Source organism: Anthonomus grandis, chromosome 8 (genome assembly GCF_022605725.1).
Source record: "Anthonomus grandis grandis chromosome 8, icAntGran1.3, whole genome shotgun sequence".
In the NCBI taxonomy this organism is placed as follows: Eukaryota; Metazoa; Arthropoda; class Insecta; order Coleoptera; family Curculionidae; genus Anthonomus; species Anthonomus grandis.
In genome coordinates, this window is record NC_065553.1 from 7232173 (window position 1) to 7256505 (window position 24333).

The 24333-nt window shown below is 30.7% G+C and overlaps 2 protein-coding genes and 1 non-coding gene across 7 annotated transcripts; all 3 read right to left on the reverse strand.

Annotated features, from left to right (window-relative positions):
• Nucleotides 1-2354: 2354 nt before the first annotated feature.
• Nucleotides 2355-7600, reverse strand: LOC126739758 (3-hydroxyacyl-CoA dehydrogenase type-2-like). Of its 5 annotated transcripts, none has more exons than XR_007661703.1 (7): nucleotides 7472-7600; nucleotides 7265-7423; nucleotides 7051-7215; nucleotides 6754-6991; nucleotides 5225-5426; nucleotides 3327-3599; nucleotides 2355-3264 (listed from the first exon to the last, which is right to left on the reverse strand). XR_007661703.1 is itself a non-coding variant. In XM_050445557.1 (6 exons), the coding sequence occupies exons 1-5, from the start codon at nucleotides 7481-7483 to the stop codon at nucleotides 5254-5256; spliced, it is 747 nt and encodes a 248-aa protein (XP_050301514.1). In that variant the 5' UTR covers nucleotides 7484-7600; the 3' UTR covers nucleotides 2355-3599; nucleotides 5225-5253. The 5 variants fall into 5 exon arrangements, 2 of the variants coding, with proteins under 2 accessions (XP_050301514.1, XP_050301513.1); XR_007661701.1 differs by having other exon boundaries at nucleotides 2355-3267; XR_007661702.1 differs by having other exon boundaries at nucleotides 2355-3267; nucleotides 3323-3599.
• Nucleotides 7601-13962: 6362 nt separating this feature from the next.
• On the reverse strand, nucleotides 13963-14034 carry Trnaw-cca (transfer RNA tryptophan (anticodon CCA)). Its single transcript has one exon. It is a non-coding gene; the product is annotated as a tRNA-Trp (tRNA).
• A 3233-nt stretch (nucleotides 14035-17267) lies between these two features.
• On the reverse strand, nucleotides 17268-18318 carry LOC126739893 (uncharacterized). The gene is made up of 2 exons (XM_050445715.1): nucleotides 17941-18318; nucleotides 17268-17881 (listed from the first exon to the last, which is right to left on the reverse strand). The coding sequence occupies exons 1-2, from the start codon at nucleotides 18232-18234 to the stop codon at nucleotides 17627-17629; spliced, it is 549 nt and encodes a 182-aa protein (XP_050301672.1). The 5' UTR covers nucleotides 18235-18318; the 3' UTR covers nucleotides 17268-17626.
• Nucleotides 18319-24333: the final 6015 nt, after the last annotated feature.

A 24333-nucleotide genomic window follows, 5' to 3' on the forward strand; every position in this document is an offset into this window, starting at 1 on the left:
CAATAGGAATTCTAAAACACCATGCAACATGAAAACCATTCACTTTTCAAGATTCCTGTATATGAAGTTTTTGTTTTATTTTTTGACAAAGATGCGCCTGGTAAAATTTTGCAATGTAATTTCGGGACACCCTATATTTGCTAACATTATAGCACAAAAATTAAAACAAAAATATCTCTTTTTTTAAAAATGGTATATTACCTGTAATGTATTTTAATTTTTTGTAAATAATAGGCTACTATTATTTTCAAAAATTAAAATATCTTACCAAAGTCAAAAGGTTGTGGACACATCTTACTAACAAGAACATGTCAAAGCCTTCAACACCATGGCTATACCTGTTTTAAAATAATTTTTAATTTTAGTGATTATGAGAAAAATAAGAACCGAAATTACTTTATACTATAAGCATTAATCCATAACTCAGGATACTTTTCTGTGATGAATGAGGCAGGGAAATAATAAACATCAAGAATCTTCACAATGTCATAATAATGATTCATTATACAAGCTCTTCATAAAAATAATTACAAAAAGGTTGATTTCTCTTAGCACAGAGAATAAGCTGGATTCAGATCGAAGTATGACACTAACGAAAATCTATTAGTGATCAAAAGCTTGATAAAAAACTCTCTCTTGATAGATATTCGTATAGATTTTCGATTGACGGTCGAAATAGCCATCGCTAGATCAACTTAATTAAACATCTTCAAAGTTTTAAATTTTCCTCTGTGCTGTGGTGATTAAAAAAAGGATTGATTGTGCTGGTCTTTACAAAAGTTTACTTTAAAAAAAAAAATTCTAGAAATACAAGTGATTCTCAGAAATAATTAAAAGCGAACCCATCAGCAAAGTGCGCGCGTCTGCAGCGGTGGTACTATTGAAAGAAACTCGGTTAAATCTTCTTTGAGCACCAAATAAGGGTTCGCAGCCTTCGTTCGGCTGCTCGTTCTCGTTGCCAATGGATGTTTTTGTCACATAATCTCAGTATCGGCTGACAAATACTGAAATCCCTATTGGATTTGCCTTAGACATGTTTTATTTAATTAATGAAGTAGGTAGATAGCCGGCTACTGGTGGCCGCCGAGGCAGCGCTACCTGCCCGTCACGTATAATCATTGATATTTAAATGGGTGCCGCGGGCTCAAAGCCTGCGCCTGCTGCCTCTTTGACGCTGGAATTTTTATGCGTGTCCGGAGAACTGCAAATCTACCTAATTACCGCACTTTTGTTACGGACACACAACCAACACTGGTAGCACACATGATTTACGATCCTCTCTTTTTTGCTCCGCACCTACGATTTTGTGATTGTTTTCTTGGCGTCTTTTAAATCAACTTAAAATTTTTAAGTAAAAGCACAGAAAACAAATATAGAGAAATGCATGTTGCCTAATGAACAGACAGAAATTCTATTGACATTGTTCACGAAGACGACGGCAACCATCTTGGGTGGCGTGTGGCGGGAAATTTAAGCCTTATCTATTGCGCGATATTTCAATTTGAAGCAATTTGCAGAATTAAAAAGTTGATGCGTTAACTGACGAGTGATAAGAGATATTATGTATATTTAAATAGAATTGCTTATTTAGGACATATAAATCATTTACATATAAATACTTACCAAGAATTATAAATTGGCATGATAGGTATGGGAACAAATTTGAAATAAAAAAAACAAAAGTAAACCTTTTAAATACTTTATTTTAAGATGAATTGAAATAAATTTAACAAAGGGTTTTAAAATGCATAAAAATAGTTACAATATATTCTAAATTAAATACTGTAAGCTGTAAGTATGGTACTAATAAGACCTTTTATGTGAAAAATGGAATTGTGGTATGTATAAAGCATATTTTAACTAAAAATCCTAATAATTTCTGGATTTTCAGAAAATATTACCTATTTTTTTTTGTTTTCATAAGAGTTAGCAACATTATAAGAAACATGTAACAAACATATGTAAGTAATAAATTAAACATATATATTTTTTAACCATCTATACAACTGTAACAAAATAATATATCCACCTATGGAAAACAAAATCTAAACTCTAATAACAACAAAAATTGAACTTATTTCTTGAAATAATAAATCTGGCTGGTCATTGGGAATAAATTAATTAATAACGACTAGATATAACACAAATACATATGTACAAGTTAATGTGCATGTTTTTTTTTGTTTTTTGTAGTATAAGCAAATAAAAACAAAATACAACTTTTGGTGAGTCACAATCAGGTAAAGATGTCACAAGTCAGTGGTGTTGTCTCCCGTAAGAATGAGACATTGAACATGTCTCATGAAACATGTTATGGGTCAAACATGTGTGTATTATGAGTATGAGGATATTCAAGATTTTTGTTTATTTTGAAAGCATTTTAGATTGTCAACACTTTTTCTGTTTTTTAGAATGACCAACACTTATTAGTCGGTAGATAGGTAGTCTAGATTAAGTCGGTTAGGAAAATCAGTTTTTGAGAAGGATATGTCAATCTGCATGTCATCATTTTCTTTAAACTGAACAAATAGGTGTATTTCTACTCCATCCGAATTTACTGAATATCATTTCTACTCCAGCATTCTATCTAAGTCGCACAGGATTATCAGGGTTATTAAAATCAGAACCGGAAAAGTGTTTGGAGCAAACTCGATAATTGGTGACATTTTTAGTCAGACTTACATGACAGATCTTCCTCCAAGATTTTTGTAAGGATGGATTTAATGGAAATTTAAAGAAATCTATGATTTCTGTGACTGTCTGGGCAATTCCTAATATACAAACTAGTGCATAAAGTACATTTTCATGAGTATCTTAATGTAGATAAAGACAAGGAAAATAAAATACTAGACGTTTTTCCAATGGAAGTCCAAGAATTAAAACTGAATTGTAAAAAAAATGTTAAAATGAGAACAGGGACATAGATAGGTCCAAAATAGTATTTAATCTATAATTATACCCTGAAAAATGATAATACATCCAAGATGCATCTTAACCTGAAATTTACCTCTCTCCTATTCCGCAGTTGCACGATGATTCGATGTTGGCACGTTTGTAAGATAATTTATCAACCCATGACTCAAAAAAAACTACAAATACTATAAAATTACCTAGGAACTTTAAATTGGAAGAAAACCATGAGTCTTGGCTTGTTTCTTGCAGACTATTCCGCTTCGCCCACGAACTTAAAAATATTTATAAGTTCGTGGCTCCGCCACATTCTACCTTCATACCGATAAGTTAAAGTCCAAAACTTCCTCAGGTCTACTACAAAAAAATTATAGTTAGAAAATGTGGCTACATCCATGTACATTTATGTTACCTACATAATATACAGGCTCTGAAATATGCTACCCTGTGACACCCTTAATAAATCACCTGGTACAACCTAGTCTCTCTAAGTGCTTTGATAGTTAGTGTTTTCGTCTGACGATTGGGGGTAGAATGAATTCTGGGGTAAAATGGTTGGACAAAGTGTTCTGTTTGAATTATTTTGCCAGCGGTTTTTAAGCAAGAATTTTTAATATTAATTTTCCATTACTGTCTATACTTGGCATCTCTGGTAAAAAGGAAACGTACAGAATATAGGTTTGTGCAGCCTGAAAGTATTTATGTTTTGCCTTTAGATTACCCATAAACATAAACATTTTGTATAATAGTCTTAATACCAATTCAATGTTAATAATAGAAACTTAATAACCAAAGTAAAGTTTTAGATAACACAAAATACGAGAAAGTACACCACTGGAGTACCCGAGATTATTGGATTTATTAATAGATAGCTAATTCCTGTTTTGTGAAAAGCACTAATCTTATTTGACAGGCTCTGGACACTAAATATACCACAAAACACCTAACATTTTGTATGTTATAGTCTGATGATGCTCTAGTCAAGCGAAACAAGTAACCTTTGTCATTTTATTAAATTTATTTGTGTTGCTGTAGATTTTGTGTTTTTACCTTTTATAAAATACACTTTTACCAACATCTTTGGGATAATAAATGAATTTTTCGAGCTTTACGTGTTTGTTAAGCTGATTTCATAAATGAAAAAGCAAGACAGATGATAAAATATGACGTGTAGACCAGATTAAAAAAAAGTTTCTTAAAAAATCTTTACTTGTACCATGCCACACGCTAAATTAATTCATTTACGTCAGACCAATATCTTGTATCTTTTTAGCATTAATTAATTCAAAAATCATAATAAATCTATTGCCATTTAGATTTATAATGAAATATTATTTAGTGCTTTTAGGCGTTGTTTTGGTACAGTTTAATTTATTATTAAATATCTTTCATTCATGAATATTTTAGACTTGTTTTATGTAGATAGTTTTTATAATTCTAAGTCTAAAACTGATTTTTTAAAAGTGAAGCGTTGACATAGAATCATATTAAAAAAAAGTTAGATTCAGTTACTTAATCTAAAATATTTAGCTATTTCTTAACTAGTCTTAGCAATGCATGATAACAACATATGCTACAAATGAATTGTAATCAAGTATAGCATCCTGCAAGATTATTAAGATAGAGCAATTATAAAAGATGCTATAATGGCGGTCATTAAAATTATCATATTTCCTTCTTTAGACACACACACTTTATAGACGAAATGACGAATGAATTTAGAGACACTGGAAACTTGTTTTGTGCCAACTTTTTTCGTAAGTTATAAAGGAACAAGATTTATTTTTTAACTGGTGGAAAAAAAATTATAGAAATCACTTCTCGAAGCATTCACTTCTACAGAGCACTAATAGGAAAAAATAAAAAGAAATATTAAAGCTTGTCGAAATAATCCTGGTAACACAGGACAATTTATACAGGCGGTTTAAAAGAAATGAGCAAATGTTCCTCAGGAAGAAATTAACAACTTGATAGATAGCATGGCTCGTCGAATTTGTACTGATTATTAAAATTATTTAAATAGCATTATTTCTCGTTAAGTTTATTTTTTCGTAAAAATTATTTGCATAGAAATTTACACTTTTTGTAATTTTTTTTATTAGGAAAATTATAATAATTTTAATTTATTTTTATAATTTATTATCTATTTCTTAAAATTACTGGGTGATTTCATATAAGTTTGATTGTGTTTATATGAAATTAATCCTTTATTTGTATAAGTAAATAGGAATATTGAAAACAGATTGGTCAGAGTAGCAATCTGACACTAATACTAATTGAATTACTATAAATATTTAACACAAAAATTTATTACATAACAAATTGCCTCCTCTAACTTCCAATTTAACTCGTATTAAAGTTATTTAGCATCATCATTGGCAAGTTCATAGCCGGATTTTTAATAACAGTTTTTATGAGATCTGCAAACTTCTGTGGTTCGGAAATTACATTAGCTGCTTTAGTTGAATCCTCAGGAATTCCATCGAATTCGTCCAATGTGTCGCTACCACCTGAGCCTAAAATAAATTAAAATATATGAATTTTTTAATTTTTTTGTAAGACGAATTATGCATATGTGACTTCTAAAGGTCTAGATTTGTACAAATATTATGCGAATCAATGTTGAACTTCTTTTTATTTTATTGTAAAACTGCTCTAATTATGCATTTTTAAGAATCTATAGATTGGTGAATAATAGTTAAAGATTAAGAAAAAAAAATCCTAAAATAAAAAGAGAAAGATATTAATATATAGAGTTTTTCATATGAACAAACATCCATAGCTAAAGTTCCTAATTTAATGTGATTATAAGAATGTAAAAGTATATTTATATTTTTATAAAATAATCAATCTAAACATGAGAAAATTCATGTTTTTTTTAACATTTATACAATAATTATTACATATATTTGTTTTACCCTAAAAATTGATGTAAATTTTTTAATTTCAGTATTCCTTACATGCCGTAAGACCATCATAAGTAAGAATGCTATTTGTGAAAAAAAAAACACTTTTTGCTAAATCACCTTAGATTTTACATCTGTGAATTATTTATGAATTTTTTATATATTTTATTTGGGTTCAAGATCTATAAATATATTAATACTTCGAAACACACTGTACAAGACAAACAAAATTAAGAAATAAAATTAAAGGAATATTCATTGTTTATGGTGATTCTCACTTTCATTGTCACTGTCTTCATTTTTTTACTCAATTTTAGTTACTCAATCGTTTACTAGTATAAACTAAGCACATTTATTATGGGTCAAATTACTCATTATAACTTTATGTTAAAATTGAGTATTTATAATTGTACGCTAATACTTCTTATTAGGGTAATTCAAATATCCTATTATAAACTATTTTTTTATCATTGAAATTTCCGCGCTGATTTTCTTTAAGATTATATTGACTTCGATTAAGGATTTATTAACATCGTCGAATTTCAATCGAAATTTTCTTAAGCAATAAATAGATAGAATGGAAATTGATATATCAGTGCCTGATATATAATGAGATGAGTGTTTAACTATACTGTAAATAAATCTCTGGCTTCTGCAAATAAAATACTTATAAAATGTACATTTTTTGCTAATAATATTATCTTTCCAAATTATAATTTACCGATAATTTCTAAACTTTTTTAGTCGCAAGAGTCATATTTCATTTCATATTTATTGAAAAATGGCGTCTTATCCGGTATTTTGATGGTTGAAAGTGGCTATGGTTAATTCATTTAAAAGGCAAAAACAACATATAACTTCTTATCTTATTTTCCTTATAATATTAATAAATTATCTAATTTTACCAAAAGAGAGGAGATCATTTTTACTTATTTACTTGTAACAATAGAAACACATCTAATTTGAATTCCTTGCAGTTCATAACTAAGTGACTCAGTCATTTTTATTACAGCAGCTTTACTAGCTGCATAAGCAATAGATCCCTTAACTCCATCAAAAGCTGCCGCGTTAGACATGTTTATAATTATACCACGACCGCTTCCTTTTTTTGGTATGTTTTTAGACATCAGCGGTATTGTTAATCGTATTACGTTAAATGGCCCTAAAACATTTTCCTGAAAAAAAAAAAATTAAAATAATACACATGGTTTAGAATCGATAGGTGTGTGTTTACATGGACCACTTCCGTGAATTCTTTGAGATCCTGAGGCTCCATTTTATTAAAATCGTATGCAAGTCCAAACTTTTGTTGATCAATGCAGTTGATTACACCATCTAATCTTCCATACTTTTCTACTATAATTTCATTTAATGTTTTTATATCATTTTCATCCATTATCTACAATAACTTCTTAATAATTTTAAATTATATATCAAATTTTGCTTACATTTATGGGTAAAAAAATCGCCTTGTCATCGCCATAAATATGTAAATCTTTTGTTGGAAAATCACATATTATTACTTTTCCTCCTTCTTTAAGTAATGCTTCAACTGCAGCTATTCCATATTGGTCAGATGCACCCCCGGTAACCAAGAATACTGAATTCTAAAAAATGCAAATTAAACAATGAAATTTATGTTTGTTAAATATTACTTTTATTAACATTGACGTTGAACACGTACACAAATTCTAACCTGTATCACATAGAAAATTTAGAATGAAATTTTTTACTACACGTATATTCATATCTCACCATAAATAAAACTTAGACTGATAAAGATAATAATTAAATATTATGTTTTTAAAGTGGATAAAAATTATTGTTATCTTATCATAGGATAACATTAAGGAACGACAATTAATAATGCGTTATGCATTATTGTATATATACAGGGTATTATGCAATAATATAAGTTTATTAAATTAGATGCATATACCTATCCAAATAGGGTTTGTAAGGTAATTAATAATAAACTATTCGATATTTTTTTAAAATTCGCTTATTTTCGTTAAGACTTTTGAAACTTCGATTCAACCTGTATATTAAAATTTCAGGTTCAAAGAGATGTTAAGGAGATTCAGTGCGCTTTTTTTAGATCAAAAATTGAAATAGTTTTTTAAGGTTAGGAAATAATAGATAATATTAAAGTAGACATATACATATTTAGAATAGTAATCAAGAAGATCAAAAGTTTTATTTTCAATTCTTTAAAGCTAAAATAATTTGCTAAACTACTTATTTTATGAGATAATATTTGAAACTTTATACAATATGTCTCAATGTGTCAAATGATGGTAATGTCAATTTTACCTTGGCATGAAATATCTATAAGTTTTTACAAATGAATAACCAAAAATGCAAATCACTGCTTGGTTTATATTTCAAAATACTATTGGCCAAATAGGTTGGAGTAGTATAATATTTCCTAGTGTCGAAAATATGCCAATATATCATTCACTAAGAAAAAGCACAGCAAAAGTATCACTTAGATACTTTACATAGAATATTATGTAATAAATTATATTTTTAGTAATATTTCAGCTTTGTAGCTTTTACAAAGGTTGACAAACCACCATTCATTTATTCAAAAAAGACTCTTGTTGCTAATGAGATAAATAGTGGAACTAAGGGTTTGTTGATATACTTGGAAAAAAGTATCTTCAGCAAACATTATTGTTATAATTGAAGGTAAAGTTAATATTATCAGTTTGAGAAACTGACATAAATGTGCTGAATTCTCATCCACCACTCCAATGTGATTTCCTTTATATTAAATAAGTTTTAACTTATAGAAGAGACACTATCAAAAGCCTTTATAAAGTTTCTACTGGCAGCAATTGAGATATCCTCAAAACAAAATTTCTCTATGATTTTTCCTACAATATTCGTAAGAAATATTTAGAAAAATAAAGACTTTGATGTAAAAGTTATCTTATATTGTACTGTACAGTTGCTAAAGGTTCTCAATAAGAATTTAATTCTCATGGCCCGATACATATAAAATTTAAATTGGAACCCTTAACCTTTCTCTAAGATATGCCATCACAGTACCAACAACAGGTAATCTCCAATAAAACCGATTTTTCCGTTGGCATCGTGCGAAGTGACTCTAAAGTACCAATAAATACGGCCCGTAATATTATCCTTAATTAGCTATAAAAGGTTTTGTGTGATGTTTCATGTGTACCGTACGTGTCGCATAGTAGCCAATAAAATTTTATATCGCATAATGAGAAGACAATCCGATAGTAGAGAAAGCCGCGAATCATAGATCAAAGTGCTAGACACCGCTACGAGGGATCTAGCGCTGCTTTTGTGATACATCTCTTTCTTTGTGCTGATAGAACGATCGATTTGATATTGGGATAGTAACTCAGTTTAAAATGCGTGGGTTGTGATGCGTTAGTGGACTTTCGTCATGTTGAAAAATATAAATTTTCGTTTAACTCCTTCCTTCGAAGTCGACAACGGGTGTAAAAAAATCATCAAAAATATCAATCCTTATATTGGTGAAAATTGTAAAGGTTGTTAATTATTGTATAATTGTATAGGAAAATTGTATTTACACAAATTATATCAACACTAAAGGACTTATTTCTTCACCTTCATAGATGATTTGTTGTTTTTAGAAGTAATTTTATGTATGGTTAATAGTGATAAAAAGTTAATTGACAACCAATTAGAACTACCCTTATTACGTACAGTGATATCTCAAAAGGTAATCTAATTGATATAGACGAGGAAAAAATTTATACAACGCATTTTTTCATTTTTTCATGTCTCATTGATGCCCGTACTCTTTGAAATATTTCTATACTAAATGACAAAAAGTGGATTTATCGGTTTTTGCATAATATGATCATCTCAATTATTAGGTACTTCAATAATGGATGCCAATAAAATGATGTTTTTCAGCTTTTAGTTAGATATATTACGAGAGAAAAACACAAAATCCAGGAGATCCAACTTCTATTTAGAAAATTAAACGATGATATAGGAAACACGTGGAAAAATCGAAACCTTATTTTGACATTTTTATCTCAATTTGAAAGTTAGTAAAATAGAATAATGTTTTTCGGGTATAATTAGACACATTACGAAAGAAAAACACTAATTGCAGAAGATGCAAACTCTATTTAGAAAATGAAACGATGATATAGAAGATAGGTGGAAAAATCGAATTCTCATTTATATATCTCAGTCTGAAAATTAGAAAAAGATGGGAATAAAATAATATTTTTTGGGTATAATTAGATACATTACGAAAGAAAAACGCTATTTCCAACCGATCCTTCCAGTTTTTTCCACAAAAAATGACACAAAAGCACTTTCGGAACTATACCGGGAATATAAACCGAAAGTTGCTACCTCTGCTTATAAAAAGCACATTAATAACCAACATAAAACAGGCCAGGGAAAAAGATATTTTGCATATATTGAGGAAATGAATCAAATATTTAAAGGCAAGCAAAATGTAGATCCTGTCGTGTTACTCTCAAGGATAACTATAAAAAGAATATCTTATGATAAGCCAGAAGTTGCACGAATTATCTGACACTTTGTTTGAAATAAGTCCGAAAACAAGACTGATGACGATCAAAAATTTATGTAAGAACATCAAACTGTTGATTTGAAACGATCAGAAGTTTCTGTGTGAACGCATTTTACTCGTTTCTTACGGCTGTAAGAACAAACCTTCTGAAACCAATTGTTATGGATTTCTCGTAAGTTCAATAAGTGAGCAAACTTAAACACTACATTTTTATTCACTACTTTCCTTACAATCACTTACTATTTCTAATCACTTGGTGATTATTCAGCATACTCAAATCAGAGCTATAAACTTAACGTCAGGTTTCTTTTATTAATTTATAGAATTTTAACAGAATGTTCTTTAAGTACAAAATATAAAGAATATAAATCGATTAGAATATTCCGGCCAAGACAGTATTAGGGCAACTTTATAGCAATATATTTACCTTTTGATACTTGAAAAAGTCATTCACTTGTCATTTATCATTATATATGTATATTTTGACACCAATAATTACCGCTACTAAATATTGCCACACAACTATATCACTATTTCCTGGGTTAACAAAGCATTCAATATAACAAAAAAAAATGAATAAATTTCTTTAATCGGACATATACAGGTTATATCCCACTTTATATCTTCCTCGGTAAATTGTTGGAGTTATCTATAGGTCCACCACGACCGCGCTAGACTTAAATAAGATAATCTGAAGCGAGGAGCAGAACGGTAACAAGGCAGCTCGCGGTGCTCTTATCTGAGGAGCGCGAACTTTTTTACTAGCGCACACCTAGAGAAAAAGATGGCTCGGGTAGCGCTGCCGCTGTAATGAGTCAATTACCGTACCACCAAATCTGATAAGGAGCCACGGTCTAGAACACTACTTTATAATTATCGGGTGCTACCAGCTCTCGTCGAGAGTAAAGGAATTTACATAAGCTAGATGACCAGATTTGTTATCGTACGTTGCTGGTAGTACCATGTCTTTATTTTCTTTAACAGCTTTTTCAATTAATAGAAAATCGTGCGGGCCCGGCTTCTTTAGTAATTGGTTTCGTTACAGCCTAATTAACGGATATATTATATGTTTTTCTTCAATATCAGGACCTATTAATATTAATATTAGTAATAAAATAATTAATTATTCCAACAGAAAAATATGCATACTTTTTTTTACCACCAATATTGAAATGAAACTGCTCAGCTAATTAATCTTGCAATAATGAAGTTGCTTAACAAATGAAACTAATAAGAAGTTTCGTAATTTTCGTAAAGTTTGTATATACAGGGTTACTCAAAAATAAATTTTGACCAGCAACTTTATTTTTTTAAATAAAAGCACTTTTTTATTTCATTTTTGAATTTCGCCTGGAATTCTACATATGGTTCACGCATCATGTCCTATACCAAAAATTAACAGTTATAGAAGAAATTACGGCCAAACATTATTATTGAAGGTCGCACCTTTTCTCTGAGAATTTTTATAAGCAGAGCAAAGTTCCCTTCATTCGTGTTTTTTTTTATGTTGACTGAACAAGTATTGTCAAGTGTACGAGCAAAGTTGCGGTTTTCACAATGGTGAACAGAATGAGAAAAAATAAAAATTCTGTGCATGGTCGCGTTTGGTAATAGAACACGTATTCAACTATTCGATAAAATCCATCCTAATCGTCCTCCGATATCTCAAAAGGCAAAAGGCTCCAATATCTCGATTTTCTCTAATTTGAATTAGTTCCAGCATTACTAGCCTTATTTCCAGATGACGAACTAATTTTCCAGCAAGATGGTGCTCCTCCGCACTATCCTGCTACCGTGCGTACATCTTTGGGTGAAAAAAAATGTCCTGCTAGGTCGCCTGACCTAATACCAATGGACTTTTTTTTGTAAGGATACCTTAATCGCAAAAAAATGCACGCCTTAATTAGGGAAATTACTGAAAATGTGTAACGAGAGTTTATTGATTACCTTGGATTTTTGTACATACCTTTGAATTTTGATTTATGTAGTGTAAAGGTTGTGTATGGCTTTCAAAGCTTTTTTAGGGTTCTTTATTTCAATTTTTAGTTTTGCTTAGACTTATATTTCTTACTTTTGGTCTGATGATGCTCTAGCTAGGGCAAAACACGTGTAGCCTAGTGATATGTTGTATTCTTTGCTTTCGTCAATTTGTAAAAATAAGTTTTCGCCAACAAATAGTATTTATGATGTGGAATTTAGTAATAAACTACATTTTACTATGGGTATTTATTCTGAAGAAGGTGGTCCCTGTGGATTCTTGTGCCGGTATTAGTCAAAACAATTTAAATGAAATTAATTTTGTTCTTATATTTGTGTAAACAATTACCTTACGAATTGTTTCTAAATACCATGGCTAAAGAATATCTTTCAAAAGTAATACGGATTATTTAAAAAGTCTATAACAATCCAGAGGAAGATGGATATTTTGTATTAGTTTGAACATGCCTGGAAGTTTTTTTAACCTAATTGAAACAAATTATATATTCATTAAAACAATTTGTATTTTACTAAATTTGGTACAAAATGGCGATACAATAATAACAATAATGATTTAAAATTTAAAAAAATGGTAATATTTAGCATTATAGTATTTAGAGCATTACGCGTAAAACATAGCAATAAATAACGCGAAAATGTGCATATTTTTGTTTTTTTTTCCTCAAAATTTTACTATAGACATGACTTTATTTACAGCCAACGTCGATTTTGCAATAACAATTGAAAACTGACAAATTGACAAATTCTATTTCAAAGATCTTCAAGGAAGTCAGGCTTTGTTGCAAATACTTTTTTTTATTTTTAGATGACCCGATAAAAAAATCTAAAAGGGTAAGATCGGAAAACCTAGCAGACCATCCTACGGCAGCGTAATGTGGCTGTGCACCATATTGTTGAACCATATTAGTTTATTTTCAAACGGACATTGTACAGAAAATTTCTCTCACAATTCAGCCTATAATCACTAAACTACTCACAAAATTGTGCACGAAAACCAAAATCATGTTCATTTAGCTCAAGTACTAGTTTGATTTTAAAGGCATGATATTTGTGTAATTTTAACATTGTATGAACAGTACCTTTTGATACGGCTGATGCGGCAGCAACTTTTCGTGCAGATTTATTGAAACTTCCTCATCCAATCCATTACACAAAGACGATGTACTTGGTACCCTTTTATCCGGATGATTTACCATTAAAAGCACGTGTTGCTTGCTGCTCTAGCAGACTTATTTTTCAGACTCAATAATTCCTTCTGGCAGCATATGTTATTAATACTATCAATATCACCATCAGGACTAGATTAAACAAATACTACGTCCTACTGTTGCTATTGCTCATTTTAACAAAAGATCGATACCAGAATAAATATAATTAAGATTTAAGATTTTCAGGACTGTTTTGTCTCGGACACCCTGTATATTATGACACCCTTTGGTTTCCATTCTTCTTCTCACTTGATCATCTGCTCAAAAGCACACGGGGAATGCTCATTTAAAAAAACTAAATTTTATTAAATATACATGACATTAAATATTATGCCTATAAACATTTGATAGGATTTAATGCTTTAAAAATAAAAAAAAATTGTTGTGACCCCGACGTGATTTGAACACGCAACCTTCTGATCTGGAGTCAGACGCGCTACCGTTGCGCCACGGAGTCCTGTGTACTAATTTCGTGTATGCAGTATAAATCTCGCTTTCAATATGCATTTTTCTACTGTTGAAGGTAAACAGGCTTTACTACTTTTCTATTAATTTCTACTTTTATTGGTAACTAAATAACTTATGAATTTTAATATTCATTTGGTGTAGTTCACCTTTATAAGGACTAGGATATTATGTTGGTGAGTATCTATATTAGTAGAAAATTTGGAAAAGTTGAAGAATTATGTTAATATGAAGGTAGAATAAATAAATAGTCTTGTCTACTAGAAGTAAAAGCTGTCTTAGTATCTTTGCACATGTAATCTATTTAACATTATACATATTTTAACGCTCCAATAACCTCAAAATGACTTGCTAATGTCACATTCAATAAGCTTACGATATTTTCCGCCTTTATGGGGTCTCATCTTAAATATACATAATAAATACAAAGCTTCCTAAGGGGGATTCATAAAAACGTTTTAGATAATTATGATGGTATGCAGGATATTATTTAATGGTAGGTAGGTATATGTCCTAATTTCAAGGGTCCACAAAGAATGAACCAATTAGTTTTTAAGATACAAATTGATAAGGTTTTATTTTATAATTTCAGTGTTTAATACATTTTCAAAAATGGTTTGAGAATTTTAAACTTAATTTGGGCACTCTTGTACAGCTGCTGATAAAACTGGACCAGAAAATATATATTTTTTCAATCAAGTTAAAGTCATTATTTACGGGTGAAGTAATATAACGCTGTCTGTTTAAAAGATAGCATATCGTGCCTTTTTCCTATGCTCTAAGATGCTAAATATTATTATAATTTATTAGATTTTAAACTATTATCACTGTCGTTACTTTATGAAGGTCGGTAAGCCAATGAGTATTTGATCAAAATGATGTAAAAAAAAAGGTACTTTAAGTTAACATTTTTCGAAGAAAATTAGAATTGAATTATTGTCCTTTTAATCAAGCCCCCTAGTGGTCAAATTTCAAATATAAAAATAATTTCGACCATTTTCTCTTAGCCGTTTTTATAAAGTTAAAAAAATGTCCGATGAGGTCAGATTAACAGTTACAGTTACAGAAAAAATTAGATATTTTTAAAAAGAACTTGATACACACGTATATCGATCAGATTGTTATTTTAAAGGAGGAAATAATTCGTGGATACCCTTTAATTTTAATTTATTGTCTCAAATCAATAGGAAATCCTTATATAAACAAATGTAGATCTTACAAAAAAAGCAATATATTAAAATTATTACAATAACTAGTCAAACATATTAGTTTTACGTTTGAAAAAAATACTATAGTAAAAAAAGACTTATACATTAGACATTACATAATATATGATTAATAAATATTGAAAATATGTATTTTTCATATAGTTTTAAAATTTGCAATGGTTCTTGCATTCTTAACATGCTTTGGTAAATCATTATACTCATTTGAGCCCTTATAAAATAAAGATTTCATTGTTGACGAGTAACTTGTTTAATTAAGGTGAGAGGTATTTCTATTTCTAGTAAAGTAATTATGAATTTCATGTCTTAATGTTACAAATACATTGAAATACTCAGGCAACATGCCTTTTCTTAATTTATAATTTATAAAACACCCGTTGTTTAATAGACATCTAATTTAAATAATTTAAAAATTTTCGCTTAAATGCACCCCTTCAGAAATGACTTGCCGAGGGTTGGGGCTGTGTTACGGCCTGGCAAATCGTAAAATTCGGATTCGTCGTGTTTTTTTATTTTTATGTTCATGTAACTACGCCATGTATGGTACGCAATGTATCCTGATACAACCACTTTTCAATTACTCAATAATTAATTATAGTGCCATAAGAATCGACTAGTTTTTAATAATTCATATCAGTACGCGATGCTACCAACATTTTGCAATCGTCTCCCTTACTAACAATAACTGACAGTTAATTCGTCAAATTGTCAAATATCGGTCACATTTTCGACCTACCTAAAACTGTCCATATAATATTTTATATTTTTTCAGAAGATTGAATGTCAATTTGAAAGAATAAGGGTGAATACCGCTGGCACTAAGTGAATAAACCTATAGTCGTGGACTTTTGAGCAAATATTTCCCCTTAAAGTATACGGGTCTGAGGTCTATAAATTTTTATGTTCAAATCAAACTTGCTGGACAGTTTTCGATGGGTATTTGTTTATTTGACTTCATGTTTATGCTATTTGTTGAGTGATGGAGTTTTAAAAAGTCTTGTACTCATCATACCTGCATTATTTTTATTTAATAATCAATAATAATTTTAAAAATAATTCAATGTCGATTACCCAAACGTTTATCTATGAAAATGGAACGTTTGATTTTCGCGCGGTTCTCAAAGAAGTTTAAGTGAGATCATGCCCGGACGTGTCATAATTTGTAGATTACACCATCGGTACCATCATCAGAGCAGATCTGCACGACTCTTTGCGGCCAGTTGTGCACCCTTTGTTAAAGAGCGACCGGCGGGTATCAATTTACATATGATTACGGACTATTTTATGCTATCGAAGGCGATGAAAATTGCGGAATGGGTCCAATTAACACCGGCCGCGACGGACATAAATAGGCAACAAACTGATGAGCCATTCTCAAAAATAATTTCTTATTGTATGAGCCAATTTTCGAGAAACTAACTGTATGGCATTGGTTACCGACCGACTCCGAAAATATGGGAACTGCATCTTATAACATCCACCCATAAGCTTATTGTAACTAGCGTAGATGGAGTTCGTGGAGTTCGACGTTTATTTACGTCCTTTTTAAGGCTGTTTACTGTAAAGAAGCTTTTTTGCCGATTGCATATATACTAATAGCAACAGAACAATATATGTAGATGGGCATATATGTAATTATACTTTGAACAAGTATAACATAAATATACAATAACTTTTTTCGAAAATCGATAAGAAAAATAACATTTTTGACAACATATTTTAAAGAAAAAGTCAATATTTCGTCCAACTTGATTGTTGCCTGGCAACCAAAAATAACAGTAAGGAAATATTCATTTCTGTACTGTAAGGAAATGTTATTTCCATACAGTAAACTTTAGAACATAAATGCGAACAGGTTTTTTCCTAAACAATTTTATTTTTAAAACTTTCAGCACAAACAAGGTTAACATTATATTTTAAAATTATTACTTATTATTTGTTATATTTACTGTTATTTGACAATTAGTACAAGTATTGAAAACTGGAAGAACTTGGGAACTATAAGCATTATTTTGTTGAATATTTTCCAAACTAATAATTTTATTTGTATGACAATAGCTAATATTGGGCGTTGCTGCATTATTAGAAATATTAGATTTACTTTCTTGATTTTTTCTGCTGTGAAAATTTTATTTGCCACTTCTTCCTTATTAGTAAGAGACTCTTCTATATATCCTTCAGCGACGTTTGTTGATTTCCATCCACCCAGTCTCTTTAAACTAGTAATATCTCCACCAGAATCAACAAGCATTGTGGCAGAAGACCGACGATAACAGTGGCCGGTCTATTCTTTCGAGTTTGGCAAATTCAAATAACTGGCCACTATTTTAGGAATGTTTCTAAATTGGTGAATTCCTACTACTTGTCTACAACGTTTTTCATTTTGGTACTTAAAAAAAACCGAATGGTATTCATGTCTCTTGGTCTTAAAGAGACATACTTGCGGTATAGATTTAAGTACATTTCGTTTATTATAAATGATCTTGATGTATTGGTTTTTGAATCCGGTATGGTAACTAAAAGTTTAGATAGTAGGTCTTGTATATCTTGTACAGTCATTTTAACCAGGTCGTCCATTCTGCAAGCTCCGGAAATTCCAAATATTACAGCTACCTACAACAATAAATAAGCATGTAAAGAATCCAAATATAATTTGAAGTTTTGTAAGTTACTTTAATCATTAAATATTCCTTATCTGGAGCTTCCTGAATAAATTTGTTTATTTCTTCTTTAGTTAAAATTTTGAATTTTTTTGGCTTATAGGCATGTGCTTGCCGTTTCAGGAATGCCCGAAGTTTTGAATATTTAGATATATCCACATCATGTCTAATTGCAAGGGTTGCATTCAGCATTGAATAATTGGCCCATAAAGTTGAAGATTTCATCTTGGAAGCAAGCTCCAAGAAGTATGCCATTACAACATTTTCCGAGAAAGAAGTTCCATTTTTATTCGTACGGTAGTCCATGAAGCGGTTGTATGCATAGTTATACTTATTTCTAGATTTTACTGGTAACAATTCCAATGATGCCTCATTCACTGCCTCCGTGAGTTCTGGGGGGGTTCCTGAAATGGAACAGTCACAATTTTACACGTTACTTTGGCTTTTTAAAACGTTAAAAAATCAACACTTTGGAAAGACGCCACAAATAAACTTTTCACTCGTCAAGTTTGACAATTTAAAATTATGTACTTCGTTTCCGTAGTTACGAAACAATGTTTCCTGGCTTTTTTTATTTAAGAGAAAAATAATAATGTTGATTTGAAATTTTTAACATGATAAGTAATAATTTACCGTAATTTAAATGATTCCCGATTTTCGGAAAAATAGTATGTAGACCTCGTAGGAAAAGCCACATTCCCGGACTCCGTATTGCATTTTTATGATCGCCCGGGAATGTTTAGCTTTTTCTACTAGGTATACAATATACTATTTTTTTATACTTCACCTCACTAACATATCAATTTTACGATATACATAATATATTTACAAATAAACGAACGCAGTCAAGAGTCTAATATGTGTGATTTATGTTATGTTTGTTCAAAGTATAATCACATATGTGCCCATTTACAATATTGTTCTGTTACCATTAGTATTTTCAAATGCTTGCTTTTCCTCAGTGTCCTCCCTTCAAAAATAAGGCTAACTTAGGATAACTGTATGTATGTACCACCTAGACCCGCAGTTTGAACTCTAAAATATTAAAATAGTCAACCATTTATAATATAGCCTAAAAATATAGTAAACTTACAAATTACAAAGCCCTTCCGATACATGCTTCGCAACTAAAATTTCGGCGAAGCCTTTTACTCGGTCTTTATCCATCACTCCTTTTAATGTTTGCTTAGCCTTTAGAGCTTCACAAACCTTTTCTGGCAGCTCGCCTCGGATAACTGAGGCACATATTGTCAAACCTCGACCAGCCTTTAATTGTGAGAAAACAAAACAAAGGTAAAAACACAAAGTCACGGTCTCATAAAAAAAAATTAAAAAAAAGAAAAAAAAAAATTATATGGATTTGATGAGACCGTGACTTTGTGTTTTTACCTTTGTTTTATATTTTCGATGTTCAAGCACAGATTAACTAAACGTTTAAAGTTTAAAAAGTTTAGGTAAAAGTTTAGGTAATCCTAAAAGTTTAGGTAATCTGTGGTTCAAGCTCAAGGTCCGGGGTTAATTAAACCAGCAATAAAATTTGTGGGCGCCAATTCTTGGTATGTGGGGGTCCTTCCTCTAGTCGAAGTAAAGAATATCGGGCTGCTGATAAAGCCAGCACTCTAATACCATCACCCCATTCTTTCTCAGCTCTAAAAGTTGTTAAATTATAGTTTTATATTTAAAGAAAACTATGCATTTAGGGTTTTCTTACCCTCGATATTCAAGATATTTATAAATAATACCAGCCATACCCATAGCAAGTCGACAAAAAAGCTTCATCACAGTAAACAGCCTTGAAAATGACGTAAATAAACATCGATACTTTCTCAAAAAAGGAAGTTTTTGATTTCTTGGTCCTAAACCTGCGAACTCCATCCAATACTCTATTTACTAAGGACGCTAGTTTTAGTTTTATGGTAGCTATTACTTAAAATATAGAAATGTTTCGAGGGAGAATTTTGGTATTTGTGGTTACATTTTATAATAATGTAGAAAACTCGATAAGGAAATGTTTATGCGTGGGATCGGGAATCTCTACCTGTAAGTTCTAAAATTGTAAAGGCTCTTCTTTGGCTTTCTTGCTACTCAGCTACTTAAAAGTATTCTCTATAGTAATATAGTAGGTTATAATGTAAGAAAAGCTATTAAGCATAATATCGCCTATTTTTCTAAATTTGATTTATTTTTATTATTAATCATTAAAAAAAAACACATAAATTTTATTAAACTTAAAACTATTATTTAATTTCATTGCTAATGTTTTTCAAATGCAGGCCTATAATTATGTTTTTGTTGTACGAACATTAATAGTTGTTTACTTAAGGGATTTTATTTTTCTCGGAGAACGGTTCACAAATCTACAATCTTGATAACGGAAAATTTTAAAGTATGTGCAATGGCTAGCTTTTAGCACTTTGTCGTGTTAGATAAAACCTTTGATATAGTGTTATTTTCGCGGGAGACGTGCATTGCAAAGTCTCCATATGCGGACAATTTATACGTAATTATTTGTTTCAGAGATTCAGTTTTATTTAAACTAGCACGACTTGAATGTTTAAAAAAGACTAAATGAATTTATGAATATATTAACATAAAATTAATGTATATACCAGGTGGCAAAAAAACTGTCAAATGAATAAGTTTACGGCTTTAAATACGAACATTGAAGAAAAATTATTATGATCTTCAACATTCCCGCCCTTGTTTCGAAATGAGTATTGTAGCGCCATCTAAAAGTCATGATCTAAACTTTAAAACCTTGAATTAAGGTATCTGAGGCCGAAAAAAATTTAATTATTAACCCCTTCCGCTCCAGGCCATTTTTCGAAGTAGGTAGTTATACACCAGGAAAAAAATTATTAAAAAATAAATTTTATTAAAGTTTCGATGTAGAATAGAAGAGTAATTTATCTAAGAATGCCAGAAAATTTGTTTAAAACAATTTAAATTTCTATAACAATTTGTGGTGTCTACCAGAATATCCACATAAGGATATATGGATGTACCAGTATATCCACACTTGGATATCGTTTCTATACCAGAATATCCACATTGGGATACTAATAAAATTTGACGATATCTATTGTTTGATTTATAAGGTCATGACAAATGTTATAAAATAAAACATACAAAGAGAAAGTACAAAATTTATTTAATATTACATTTAGTACAAAGCAAAAAAAGAACATTATTTTTTTATTTATGAAAACTTTCAAAATGTTCTGATGAGCAAAGTCCAGGTTTGTCCGGGCAAGCAATGCAACATTTTCTCATTAGTTTCCGCACTCCACGTCTTTTACAAATTACGCAAACTTTTCGTAGAGCTCTCTTCTTCCCAACTTCTCTTGGAAAATCAGCCATGGTATGCAACGGTTTCTTAGATGAAGTGGTAGGTTGATTTTTTTTATCATCCATTTCTTTATAACCTTTGCTATATTTCAAAAGTATACCCCGGCAGCAAAGTTTTGTATATTTATACATTGAAACTTTGTTTTGATGTGCTTGGCTGTAAAATACTCTAGAGTTCAATAACATTAGATCTAGAAGGTCCAAACCTATTTTAGTAAACAATGTGTAGGATTTCCGCAAAGGAATGTATGGTTCAATATCTTGGGCTACCGCGTCAACTGATCCCATATTCTGATTATAAAATTCAATATGTTTCGGTTTGTTGTAATAGATAACATTTCCTCCCACAACATATCGTTCTTTTTCACAAAATCGTGCAGTATGTTTACTGGTAAGTAGATAAACGTCTTTCTTGTCCTTGTAGCGAACTAAAAGAAGCATATCCTTGCGAACAAAACATGATTGTTGCCTCTCTAAAGGAACCAATGTCAATTCTTTTGGAACATCCCTATTCGATCGAATTGTGCCGGTAAGAAAAGTGTTTTTTGTCAATAAACACTCACAAAGGCGAACTGATGTGTACCAATTATCGACAATCACTTCACGATTACTGTTCAAGAGGTTTTGACAAAGGTAAACCACTATTTTTTCGGAAAAAGAAAGGTTCTCTGCGATATGTCATATATATATTTGCCAATATATATACAAAAATTCCATGTATATCCTCGAAGTTCAGGTTTACTGGGACATAACGAAAATATTTTGATTCCAAATTGACTTCTTTTGGATTTTATATATTGGCGAAAATGGAGTCGGCCCTTATATAACATAAGTTGCTCATGTATTGCGAAAACCGGACCTGGGTCTACTAAGTTTTGACAGTTTTCTTTAATAAGTGCCATAAAAATGCCTAATCTGCTAAGCGGTGCATTAGCTTTGGCAAGTTCTGGGGGTGAACATCTAGGGAATTTAAAAATTGTTAAAAAGCGATTTCGGCTCATAACAGATTCATGAAACACTGGAGGACCAGTGCATATATCATCTTTACTCCAATAATCTGAAATTTGCACACACTTGGTCAATCCAGTAAGAAAAAACAGCGCTATAAATACATATATTTCTTCTGTTTCGACTGTTTTATAATTTAAACCAAAAGCTTTCATAGCGTTATGTGGATCATTATTAAAATATATATTGACTCTTTGATGAATTTTCTTTACAATACTTCTACTAACAAACGATTCAAAACAATTTACAGCTTCCATGCACTCTTGAAAGTCAATTGCTGGGTGAAAGTCATAGTCAAAGCGAAATTCGGGTATATTACTTGGCAGCTTATCCTCAAATGGATCCGTTACAGTCGTCCAGCCGCTCATCTGAACACCGTCAATTATTTCTTCTTCATCCTCTGATGAGTAGTCGGTTTCCGAGTAGCTCTCGAAGTCACTAGACAGTTCGTAGCTCACATCACTTTCATTCTCGTAGTCTGAATCCATTTTGACTAATAACGAGTATATAACGAAAATTATGCATACGTAATAGCAAAGTATATAGATTTCAACAAGTAGAATCACTTATTTGATCGCCTCAAAATGCCGCCTTTTTTTATAAGCGGTCGTAAATCCCTTGTAAACTACGCCGGCACCCCTTGCATGACAGGATACAAGTCCGTCCACAAAGTTCACATTAGAAATGCGTTAACTTGCTCAATTTTAAATCAAGTATCCTATTTAGAATTTTTATTGTTTCTACAAACTTTTCTTCGGAACGATAGGTTTGATTAGTCACAACTTATTTTCTAATAATTGTTTTGTGCATTAAGACAACCAAAATGAATTAGCTGTGGAATTTTTTTTAGGGTGCTTCCTGTAATTACTGTATTATTAGTTCTATTAAGTTGTTGTTAATTTTAAAATAAAAATAAGATGTTATATTTAGTAAAAAATTTAAATAAACTATACTCAACTTTATAATAAATTAAAAACAAAAACCAGATCTCAATGCACTCGATATCCTTTACATGACATTCAAAGTGCATCGCCAATAAAAAAAATTATCGCGCAAAAAAAAAAGTGGCGGCGCGGCTGAGAATGTCAATTTTCTTGCTGTTTCAAGGCGAATCGTGTAATTTCAATTTAAAGTAAATCTGGTTAAGATCACTTTAGTTTCACATTTAAATAATAAGTATATCACGACCATCATTGAGATGTTTGTCCAAGGAGTGAAGGGAACGATTTACCATTTTTACCTATTTATTGATAACGTCGTTTCGTTAGTTTATATTTTAGCTTCTTTGATAATTACTCATGCTATAGTTTTATCACCTTAATGACATTATGCGATGGTTTCCAACAAGAGCCTGTTCACGGGCTATGTCAAACGCCTTTCGATGTTGTTCAAAGACATTAGCGGCCGTGAAAGAAACATAACATTATCATTTAGATGAATTAGACAGCCGGCCCTAACACGAAATACATTTTTAAGGATGGTGTCAGAATGGGTTTTGTATATCAATCAATGTGTCCGTCTTTGGCGGTGGGTCATTTTAAAGGTCAGCTTTTGCTTGATTCTAATAATACTGAGCATTACAGGTATATTTGAACTAATCGCAAATCGTATTTAAAATATTATGGAGCTATTAATAGCCATAACAAAAGCCACTGCAGTCGGCGAAAAAGTTTTTTAAAAGCATTATTAAAATTCTATTCATCTATTTTTTTTTGTGTTTAAATCTGTCAAACAGCTATTGATGTTCAATTTAATTTTGATACACCTCTTATTGTATAAGACTATCGGAGATTGTATAATTACAGGCCGGTGTAATAGGTTAGTTAATTAGTGTGGACGTTGAGATGCTTGTCTTTGAATGTTAATTGTTCTTATTAATTAATAAAGAAAAAAATTGAAACCGCTTAGTGGTATTATAGAAATGCAATGAAAATATAAAAACTTTTATTAAACGAATAAGAAGTTCATTAAGAGGAACTTTTAATTATAGAGAAGCCGGTGGTGTTCAAATTCCTATTTTTGATCTATGGAAGGCTAAAAATGATGAAA